Genomic DNA, 12161 nt, shown 5'->3' with positions numbered 1-12161 from the left:
AGTAGGTAGAAAAAACATAGTAAGATCTCATTTATGTGGAAGTACATTCTTTTTGCATTTGTATATTGCAAACACTCAGGAAAAAATAAAAAAATATTGAATATGTGGGAAAATGAAAAAAAAAAAGAGAGAAGAAAAGAAAGAAAAAAAATCACTTCTTTTCCCCCAGGAAAAGAAAATAGGAGTGCAGATGAAAGAAGAAATTTAAGTTTCACCATTATCTTACATCTTAAATATTTTATATAGTATAAGGAGTGATATCTTGCTTATGACAAATATTTAAAAAATAAGTAGCAAAATAAAATAAAAAGATACAGCCAATCACTTTGTTCAGACATGGGTTTGTAAATCCATTACTTAACAATTTAAAACTTCACAAAAATCTATTTAAATATTCTTGTTATTAATTAGAAGGTCTCATGGTGGTAACCCTACTGGGTAAAAAAAAATAAAAATAAAAATCTCAACATAGACCTAATTCTTTGCAATTCCGACATTATTTTGTCTGTGAGGACAACATGAGACAGCATCAGATCTCATGGTTAATGCAGTTAATTAGCTCTCATTCTATTTAGTCCATTATAAATATGCACAAAAATGCAAGATCCATATAAGTACCTTTGAACCTGTGCTTGCCAGTTGAGAGAAGAATGCCATTCAGCAACACACTGGAAACCAGAGCAATAGCAATGTTTAAACAGGAATTTTTATCCGGATGGACAACAGATCCAGCTTTTCAACGTTTCTTGCAATGTGAGAAAGTGCCATTTATTAAGTTCCTTTTTATCCATGGTATTTAAATAATTGACTCTCATAATCAGGGCAACCTGATTTGTATTAGGTAAGCGAATTTCTTCCAAACTTCTATGAATCTACTGTAAGTTTCCCAATGTTAGTCCAGCTCTCTTGCTATGTCTAAGTACGTAAATTTATTTCAGCTGTTTGTGTTCCACTTCACATTAGGAAAATAAGATAGCATTGTATTTTAATTTTATTAGTTACAAGGGACGCATGCATCCTTTTGGAAGAAAAATATGTAAATTGTACTAAATAATACATAGTATTTCTAGGATTTTATTGACTTTTAAAATAAAGCTCATAGAAGCTTCTTAAAGCCTTTGTATTAATATTAGTGGTTTTATTGTAACCTTTATTACATGGAAGATGAATATTAATATCTTCGTCTTTATCATTGTCACAGGAAAAAAAATAAAAAGGTAATTTGAGCTCTACTCATCTTTCACTTCCCCACTTACCTATGGTATAATAGGATAGTGAGATGTAAAGGGAAAAATCATCTCTCAGTTACCCATACTGACTCTTCAAATATACCAAGAACACATTTTACATTGAACTGAAGCAATTTCCTGAGAATGAGTGAACAAATTACTTTTTTTACATTGGTATTTATTTATTTATTTGTTTATTTATATTTATTGCTCACATGGTTTAAGCAGTTAAAGTCTCTTTTTCAGTGATATAAGTATCAACTTCTTGTTTAATTTAATTTTATTTTTTATTATTTTTTTTATGGTGAAATAACTTTTATTTATTATTTTTTAAAGATTTTATATTATATTATGTTAGTCACCATACAGTACATCTCCGGTTTCTGATGTAAGGCTCAATGATTCATTAGCTGTGTATAACACCCAGTGCACCATGCAATACGTGCCCTCCTTACTACCCATCACCAGTCTATACCATTCCCACATCTCCCTCCCCTCTGAGGCCTTCAGTTTGTTTCTCATAGTCCATAGTCTCTCATGTTTCATTCCCCCTTCTGATTACCCCCCTTTCTTTATCCCTTTCTTCCCCTACTGATCATCCTAGTTCTTATGTTCCATAGATGAGAGAAATCATATGATTGTTGTCTTTCTCTGCTTGACTTATTTCACTTAGCATTATCTCCTCCAGTGCCGTCCATGTTGCAGCAAATGTTGAGAACTCATTCTTTCTGATAGCTGAGTAATATTCCATTGTATATATGGACCACAACTTCTTAATCCAGTCATCTGTTGAAGGGCATCTCGGCTCCTTCCACGATTTAGCTATTGTGGACATTACTGCTATGAACATTGGGGTGCATATGGCCCTTCTCTTTACTACGTCTGTATCTTTGGGGTAAACACCCAGTAGTGCAATGGCTGGATCATAGGGTAGCTCCATTTTTAACTTTTTAAGGGACCTCCACACTGTTTTCCAGAATGGCTGTACCAACTTGCATTCTCACCAACAATGTAGGAGGGATCCCCTTTCTCCACATCCTCTCCAACAATGGTTGTTTCTTGCCTTGTCTATTTTTGCCATTCTAACTGGCGTAAGGTGGTATCTCAGTGTGGTTTTGATTTGAATTTCCTTGATGGCTAATGATTTTGAACATTTTTTCATGTGTCTGTTAGCCATTTGTATGTCGTCATTGGAAAAGTGTCTGTTCATATCTTCTGCCCATTTTTTTGATTTGTTTATTTGTTTCTCATGTATTGAGTTTGAGAAGTTCTTTGTAGATCTTGGATACCAGTCCTTTATCTGTAGTGTCATTTGCAAATATATTCTCCCATTCCGTGGGCTGCCTCTTAGTTTTTCTGACTGTTTCCTTGGCTGTGCAGAAACTTTTAATCTTGATGAAGTCCCATAAATTCATCTTATCTTTTGTTTCTCTTGCCTTTGGGGATGTATAATGAAAAAGGCTGCTTTGTCCAATGTCGTAGAGGTAGCTGCCTATGTTCTCCTCCAGAATTTTGATGGATTCCTGTCTCACATCGAGGTCTTTCAGCCATTTGGAGTTTATTTTTGGTATGGTGTGAGAGAGTGGTCAAGTTTCATTCTTTTGCATGTAGCTGTCCAATTTTCCCAGCACCATTTATTGAAGAGACTGTCTTTTTCCCACCAGATGTTTTTTCCTGCTTTATCAAATATTAGTTGCCCAAAGAGCCGAGGGTCCATTTCTGGGCTCTCTATTCTGTTCCATTGGACTATGTGTCTGTTTTTGTGCCAGTACCATGCTGTCTTTGTGATCACAGCTTTGTAGTACAGCTCGAAATCCGGCATTATGATGCCCCCAGCTTTGTTTTTCCTTTTCAATAGTTCCTTGGAGATTCGGGGCCTTTTCTGTTTCCATACAAATTTAAGGACTATTTGTTCCAGTTCTTTGAAAAATGTCCTTGGTATTTTGATCAGGATAGCATTGAAAATGTAGATTGCTCTGGGTATCATGGATATTTTAACTATGTTAATTCTTCCAATCCATGAGCATGGTATATTTTTCCATCTTTTTATGTCTTCCTCAATGTCTTTCAAGAGTGATTTATAGTTTTTAGAATATAGGTCCTTTACGTCTCTGGTTAAGTTAATTCCAAGGTCATGTATGGTTTTTGGTGCTATTGTAAATAGGATGGATTCCCTCATTTCTCTTTCTTCGGTCTCGTTATTCGTGTATAGAAATGCAACTGATTTCTGAGCATTGATTTTGTATCCTGCCACGTTACTGAATTGCTCTATAACTTCTAATAGTTTGGGAGTGGCTTCTTTTGGGTTTTCCATATAGAGTATCATGTCGTCTGCGAAGAGAGACATTTTGAATTCTTCTTTGCCGATTTGAATAGCTTTGATCCCTTTTTTTCATCTGATTGCTGTTGCAAGGACTTCTAGTACTATGTTGAATAATAGTGGCGAGATTGGGCATCCTTGTCGAGTTCCTGATCTTAAGGGAAAGGCTTCCAGCTTTTCCCCATTGAGAATAATATTTGCAGTAGGCTTTTCATAGATGGCTTTTATGAGATTGAGAAATGTACCCTCTATTACTACACTCTGAAGGGTTTTAATCAGGAAAGGATGCTGTATTTTGTCAAATGCTTTTTCGGCATCAATTGAGAGGATCATATGGTTCCTGAGTCTTTTCTTGTTGATATGATGTGTCACGCTGATTGATTTGCGAATATTGAACCACGCTTGCATCCCAGATATGAATCCCACTTGATCATGATGGATAATCCTTTTAATGTACTGTTGGATTCTATTAGCAAGTAACTTGTTGGGGATTTTGGTGGCCATATTCATTAGGGAAATCGGTCTGTAATTCTACTTTTTGATGGGGTCTTTGCCTGGTTTGGGGATCAAGGTAATATTGGCCTCATAGAATGAGTTTGGTAGCTTTCCTTCCGTTTCTATTTTTTGAAATAGCTTTATAGAATAGGTATTATTTCTTCTTTGAATGTTTGGTAGAATTCCCCAGGAAAACCGTCCGGAGTTTTGTTATTTGGAAGGTTGTTTATCACTGACTCAATTTCTTCATAATTAATTGGCCTGTTTAAGAAATCAATTTCTTCCTGTTTCAGTCTTGGTAGTTTATAGGTTTCCAGGAAGGATTCCATCTCTTCCAGATTGCTTAGTTTATTGGCATATAGCTGTTGATAAAAATTTCTAATACTTCCAATTTCAATGGTGTTCGTCGTGATCTCTCCTTTTTCGTTCATAATTTTAATAATCTGGGTCCTTTCTCTTTTCTTTTGATTAAGTCTTGTCAGTGGTCTGTCAATTTTATTGATTCTCTCAAAGAACCAGCTTCTAGTCCTGTTCTGCTCTGCTGTACTTCTGGTTTCTGCTTGATTGATTTCAGCTCTAATTTTGGTCAACTGCTTCCTTGTGCGTGGATTAGGCCTGTCCCTCTGTTGCTGTTCCAGCTTCTTGAGGTGAGAATATAAAAACTGCATTTTAGATTTTTCTATTCTTTTGAGTGAGGCTTGGATGGCTATGTATTTCCCCCTTAGGACTGCCTTTGCAGTATCCCATAGGTTTTGGACTGTTGTATTTTCATTCTCATTGGTGTCCATAAATTGTTTAATTTGATTTTTGATTTCCTGGTTTATCAAGCCATTCCTGAGCAGGATGGTTCTTAGTCTCCAAGTGTTTGAGTTTCTTCCAAATTTTTCCTTGTGGTTGAGTTCCAATTTCAGAGCGTTGTGGTCTGAGAATATGCAGGGGATAATTTCAATCTTTTGGTATCGGTTGAGACCTGTTTTGTGTCCCACAACATGGTCTATTCTTGAGAATGTTCCATGGGCATTAGAATAGAATGAGTGTTCTTTGGTTCTGGGGTGTAGTGTTCTATATATATCTATGAGGTCCAACTCGTCAAGTATAGCATTCAAAGGCTTTGATTCTTTGCTTAGTTTTTGCCAGGGTGTTCTATTTCTGATAGTGGAGTGTTGAGGTCCCCTACTATTAATGTATTTTTATCTATATGTCTCTTTATTCTGATTAAGTGTTGGCTTGTGTATCTTGCTGCTCCCCTGTTGGGGGCATATATATTTATAATTGTCATATCCACTTATTGAATACTTCCTTTAAGAATAATATAGTACCCTTCTGCGTCTCTAACTATAGTCTCTAGTTTAAAATCCAATCTATCTAATGTGAGAATTGCTACCCCAGCTTTGTTTTGAGGTCCATTTGCGTGAAAGATGGTACTCCATCCCCTTACTCTCAGTCTGAATGCATCTTTGGGTTCGAAATGAGTCTCTTGTAGACAGCAAATGGATGGGTCATTTCTTTTTATCCAATCTGCAACCCTGTGGCGTTTATGGGAGCACTCAAACCATTTACATTTGCGCCAAGAACTGAGAAGTATGATTTTAATGATGCCATGTTGCCAGTAAAGTCTTTGCTTGTATTGGTTGTGACTATCTTTTGTGTATCACTCTTGGGGCCTTTTTACCTTTATAGAACCCCCTTAATATCTCCTGTAGGGCTGGTTTTGTGGTTACCAAATTGGTTAATGACTGGTGATTCTGAAATGTCTTTATTTCTCCATCAATTCTGAATGACAGCCTTGCTGGATAAAGGATCCTTGGCTGCATGTTTTTCTCTGAAAGAGATTTAAAAATGCTCCCCAACCCTTTCTCTCATTCCAGGTCTGTGTAGACAGGTCTGACGTAATTCTGATGCCTTTGCCTTGGTACGTGAGAAATTTCTTTGCCCTGGCCACTTTCAATACTGTATCCTTGGATCTAATATTTGCGAAATGCACTATGACGTGACATGGCGTAGGTTTGTCGTAGTTGAGCTTGGGAGGGGTCCTCTCTGCCTCTTGGACACGAATGTTTGTTTCCCTCACTAGATTAGGGAAGTTTTCAGCTACAATTTTTTCACATATCTCTTCTAGACCTCTGTTTTTCTCCACCCCCTCGGGGATGCCGATGATTCTAACATTGGAACGTTTCATTGAGTCAGTAATCTCCCATTACCTACATTCGTGGGCGTGGATTTTTTTAAGACCATCTTCTATTTTCATTTTCCCTCTATTAACCCATCCTCCAATTCACTAACCCTTTCCTCTGCTTCGGTGATCCTGGCTGTAAGAGCCTCTAGTTTTGCCTGCATTTGGCTCATAAAATTTTTAATTTCTGTCAAATTCGCTCTCATTTCTGTCCTTAGGGATTCTATATTCTCAGTAACCTTTTCGTTAATAGTTTTTTCAATTCTACTCATCATTTTGACCATTGTTACTCTGAATTCCATTTCTGATAATTTGGTTACATCCATATCCATTATTTCTGTGGCAGAGGCCACAGACTCACTGTCTATTCTTTGCTTGGGGGGGGGGGCTTCTCCTTCTTGTCATTCTGATGGGGAGAGATTGCGGGGTTGTCCAGAGCCCAAATTATTGACTGGGTCCCAGGCCATGCCCCTTGTTTTATAGGGATCTTAGGGATGTGAGCTTCTTCTTTAAAGATTTTATTTATTTATTTATCTGAGAGAGAGAGACAGTCAGCAAGAACGGGAACAGAATTAAAGGAGTGGGAGAGGAAGAAGCAGGCTCCCAGCGGAGGAGCCCGATGAGGGACTCCTTTCTGGAATGCTGGGATCACGCCCTAAGAGGAATACAGGCACTCAATGACTGTGCCACCCAGGCGCCCCCTGCTGTGGGCTTCTTGATTTTTCAGCCTGCCTTCTGTGTTCTGGGGGAGGGGCCTGCCGCGCTGATACTCAGGCAACCCTGTTTGGGTAGAGTCTCTGTTTCCCCTGTGAGGGGGGATGGGGATGGGCACGCTGTGAGCCGGTATTTCCAGGCTTTTGTTCTCTGGTGGCTTTCCCGGGCAGTCTGTTATGTCTCTTCTGAGAGTCAGAGCAGCAGAGGCTGAATTGTCACAGAACAGAGGGATTGCAGCCCATTCTCCACTGATGTTCTTGCCACTTTAACTCCGTTACTGTTGGTGCTGCTCAACCCTGCAGCGTCCCGGGATGTGCGCCCCACACTTGGCGTCACTCCCTCACTTCCAGGGCCGGCCCGTCTCTGTCCTTCCTGTTTTTAACACCGCCAGCCACCAGCCACCAGCCACCCTGCACACTCCCGGGTCTCTGGGTCTCAGTCGATGCACGGTGAGCACACTGGGATTCCGGAGTTCCGTGAGAAGCCTGGTAGTGATCACACCCGTTTCAGGGTCTCAGTCTGCTGTTTCGCGGTGCCGACCATGAGTCCACCCGCTCCCCCATGCAGGTGGCCCGCCAGCCGCCCCGCGTGCGCTCCGGAGGCTCCCGGTCTCAGTCTGGATCCCGTGAGCACACCGGGATTCTGGTGTTCCACGAGATGCCTGGTGGTGCGCTCCTGGCTCACTGGTCTCAGTGGGCTCACCGGTCTCAGTCCGCTCTCTCTCCTGGGTGCCATCCTTGAGTCCGCCCGCTCCCCCGTGCAGGTGGCTGCCGCTTCCCGGCACCCAAATGTGGCTGCTCCCTCCCCCTTCCGTTTATCTTCCGATATCTGTGCACGTTTTCACGGCTCCCCGCTTCGTACCTCAATACTCAGCGCTGGAGATGTTCATTTGTAGAGATCCAGATGTATCTTCCTGCATCTCAGGCTGATTCTGTGGTTGTTTAGGCTGGTCTGGTACCTATCCAGCTCGACTCAGGGGACCGGCTGATAAAGGGGTCCCCTACTCCTCCACCATCTTAACTCCTCTTTTTAATGTTTTTTTATTATATTATGTTAGTCACCATACAGTACATCCCTGGTTTTTGGTGTAAAATTCGATGGCTCATTAATTGCGTATAACACCCAGTGGACCATGCAATACGTGCCCTCCTTACTATCCCTCACCAGCCTATCCCATTCCCCCACTCCCCTCCCCTCTGAAGCCCTCAGTTTGTTTCTCAGAGTCCATAGTCTCTCATGCTTCATTCCCCCTTCTGATTACCCCCCCTCTCTTTATCCCTTTCTTCCCTACCGATCTTCCTAGTTCTTATGTTCCATAGATGAGAGAAACCATGATAATTGTCTTTCTCTGCTTGACTTATTTCACTTAGCATTATCTCCTCCAGTGCCGTCCATGTTGCAGCAAATGTTGAGAACTTGTTCTTTCTGATAGCTGAGTAATATTCCATTGTATATATGGACTACAGCTTCTTAATCCAGTCATCTGTTGAAGGGCATCACGTTTCCTTCCACAATTTAGCTATTGTGGACAATGCTGCTGTGAACATTGGGGTGCATATGGACCTTCTCTTCACTACGTCTGTATCTTTGGGGTAAATTCCCAGTAGTGCAATGGCTGGGTCATAGGGTAGCTCAATTTTTAACTTTTTAAGGGACCTCCACACTGTTTTCCAGAGTGGCTGTACCAACTTGCATTCTCACCAACAATGTAGGAGGGATCCCCTTTCTCCACATCCTCTCCAACAATTGTTGTTTCTTGCCTTGTCAATTTTTGCCATTCTAACTAGCATAAGGTGGTATCTTAGTGTGGTTTTGATTTGAATTTCCCTGATGGCTAATGATTTTGAATATTTTTTGAACAAATTACTTTTATTCCAAATTCCCTGTTATTTTTAAACTGTTTCAGCAAAGTCAAAAAATCTCTCATTTATGGATATGTGATGTAGTATTTGTCTATTTTATGTCTTTGCACAGTAAAATAAAGTTCCGAGACTCCAATCAGAGTGGAAGTACAGGGCTGTCTCTGCAAAGGAGAGCAGCAATAGCTGAATCCTGCACATAGATTTTATTTTATTTTTTTATCAGAAAAGCAAGGACAGATGCATCCAAGCATTGGAAAGGAGTACAAAAGGATGACAAATATATTGAAGCCTTAAAGCAGGTTTGCACTCTCTGGTACACATAGGCACTCAGGGAGTCAGTCTCGGGTGAAGGAGGAGAGGGAAATTTGGGTTAGCAATCCCCAGGTGCAGAAAAAGGGGGGGGGTGGCTGAAGGTCACATTCTTTCATAACTCCTAACTTATTCCCTGACCCAAGGGATCATGGAATCCTGCTCCTAATGGGCCATTGTGTTCAATATCCCAAGAACAAGAACTGTGCTGATATTTCAGCTACTTCCACAGTCACCTCTTAGGGCTTTCAATATAACTTTTAAGACTAACCCAGGAGATCTTAAGATCCAGATCCTACTGGGCCATTGCCTTCAATAAACTGAGAACAGGACCGTTCTTGACATTTCAGCTGCTTCCACAATCACTTCTTAGGGCTTAAAATATATTTTCTAAATATAACTCTACAATTTTATGCATAAATTTTAGGCTAACACGTGAAAAATTATTCTTATCTGCTTTAATGACTATCTTAATATAATTTTTTTCTACATGCATTGAAGGAATTATAGTTTGCAAGATATGCTTTACCCCAGGAATCACTTCACAATCAGTGAATAACAGAACCAACACAAAGATACACATTCCGAAGATTCAAAAAAATTTTTCTTATGTTTCAAAAAAAAATTGCCATGCCTGAGATATTAATGAATGTGACCTCAATAACAAGATTCTTGCTCGTGGGATTCCCTGATGATCAGGTGCTGCAGAGACTTTACGCTGCATTCTTCTCCCTGGTTTACCTGGCAGCATTGGTGGGAAACCTCCTCATTATCACTCTCACCACCATTGACCACCTTCTCCAAACCCCCATGTACTTCTTCCTCAAAAATCTGTCTTTGATTGATATCTGTTACATCTCTGTCACTGTCCCAAATCCGTCATGAACTCTCTGACTAACAGCCATTCTATCTCCTACGTGGGATGTGCCTCACAGGTTTTCCTTGTTGTTTTCTTTGCCAGCACAGAGTTTGCCCTCCTTCTGGTGATGTCCTATGACCGCTATGCTGCCATCTGCTGTCCTCTGCACTATGAGGCCATCATGAATAGAGGTTCCTGTGTGCAGATGGTGACAGCATCATGGTTCAGTGGGTGTGTCTATGGATCCATTCATGTTGCAGGTACATTCTCTGTCCGTTTCTGCAGTTCCAACGTAGTGCATCAGTTTTTCTGTGACATTCCATCATTGCTCACACTGGCTTGTTCTGGAGAGCAAATTCTAGAATATGTGTTTATTATTGTTAGTTTTTGTTTTGCTTTTGTATGTTTTAGTTTCATGGTTGCTTCCTATGTTTATATTGTGTCCACTGTCCTAAGAATTCCTTCTTCACAAGGCAGGTTTAAAACCTTCTCCACCTGCATGCCCCATCTAACTGTGGTAACCTTGTTCCTCTCTTCTGGATATATTGCATATTTAGGTTTAAACTCAAAATCTCCATCATCACTGAACCTCTTTATGTCTGTGTTATATTCTCTGTTACCTCCCAGCCTGAATCCTGTCATTTACAGCCTGAGAAACAGGGACATGAAAGCAGCCCTTAGAATTTTTTTTAAATGAAAAATTACACCAAATATATAAATATTCAAAGTATCAATGACTCTGATATGAACAAATGTGTATCAAATTACTGGTTTATACAATTAAGTTGATAATCACAAATAAAATTACTTTCAAATACGAATAATTTTGAATTATTTGGTCTATACAACTTCTTAAGTTATTAGATACTTATTGTATCAATGGTGCTGCTCCATAGGATGCTACATTTATAAGGGTAGAGGGGCCTGAATGTCACTGGAGTGTTTTGGCAATTTTGAATTCAATGAAAATGTTCCAATCATTATGTTCATATCAATAGGCCACAGGTATAAATATTGCTTTTCATTTAAAAAACATCCTAATCAGCACTGGTTTAATTATCACTTGAAAAGATTTTATAATAGTTTCAAACTTTACATATTTTATTATAATTCCAGAATGTGATTTGTTTTTTTTTAATTCACTCTTGCAATAGTTATTAAAAATGAGTAATTAATTGCAAATTTGCCATTTTTTCTTCTTTCTTTTTTCTCTTTGTTCTTTCTTTCTTTCTTTCTTTCTTTTTCTTTCTTTCTTTCTTCTTTCTTCTTCCAATTTATTTATTTATCATAGAGAGAGACAGAGTGTGAACAGGGGTAGGGACAGAGGGAGAATGCAAGAGAGCATCCTTAAGCAGACACTGCTGAGTGTGGAGCCTGATGCAAGCCTTGACCCTGAAATCAAGACCTGAGCAAAAACCAAGAGTAAGGTGCTGAAATACTGAGTCCCCAAGCAACCCTATTTTTCCTTTCTTTGTTTTTATCAGCAAAAATATTTTAGAAGCTCATTTTAATTGATTTCTTAAATAATTAATACCACAATATTGGACTTGCAAATTTTACAATTATAACAGTTTTTAGAAGATTTTATAGGCACAGCCTATTGGGTTTTTTTTTTATTATTATATATATTAGTCACCATAGAGTATATCAATAGCTTTTGATGTAGTGTTCCATAATTCATTGTTTCCATATAACACCCAGTGCTCCATGTAACATGTGCCCTCCTTAATACCCTCCACCAGGCTAGCCCATCCCCCCACCTCCCTCTCTTCTAAAACCCTCAGTTTGTTTCCGAGAGTCCATAGTCTCTCATGGTTTGTCTCCCTCTCTGTTATCTCCCCCTTCATTTTCCCTTCCTCCTCCTAATGATCTCCCTGCTATTCCTTATGTTCTACAAATAAGTGAAACCATATGATAATTGTCTTTCTCTGCTTGCCTTATTTTACTTAGCATAATCTCCTCCAGTTCCATCCATGTTGATGCAAACGTTTGGTAATCATCCTTTCTGATGGCTGAGTAATATTCCATTGTCTACACAGACCACATCTTCTTTGTCCATTTGTCTGTTAAAGGGCATCTCATCTCCTTCCACAGTTTGGCTATTGTGGACAATGCTGCTATGAACATTGGGGTGCATATGGCCCTTCTTTTCACTATGTCTGGATCTTTGGAGTAAATACCCAGTAGTGTAATTGCTGGG

At 39.5% G+C, this 12161-nt stretch overlaps 1 protein-coding gene across 1 annotated transcript; it reads left to right on the top strand.

The window, feature by feature from the left end:
* The first annotated feature begins 9732 nt into the window (after positions 1–9732).
* Positions 9733–10658, top strand: LOC113261845 (olfactory receptor 14A16-like). Its single transcript, XM_026508167.3, is given in 2 exon segments — positions 9733–9967; positions 9970–10658. Coding segments are annotated over 2 exon segments (924 nt in total).
* The last annotated feature ends 1503 nt before the right edge of the window (positions 10659–12161 follow it).

The sequence above is a fragment of the Ursus arctos genome, unplaced genomic scaffold (assembly GCF_023065955.2).
Source record: "Ursus arctos isolate Adak ecotype North America unplaced genomic scaffold, UrsArc2.0 scaffold_5, whole genome shotgun sequence".
Classification (NCBI taxonomy): domain Eukaryota; kingdom Metazoa; phylum Chordata; class Mammalia; order Carnivora; family Ursidae; genus Ursus; species Ursus arctos.
The sequence above is the reverse complement of the archived record's forward strand: the minus strand, read 5'-3'. Positions and strand labels throughout refer to the sequence as shown.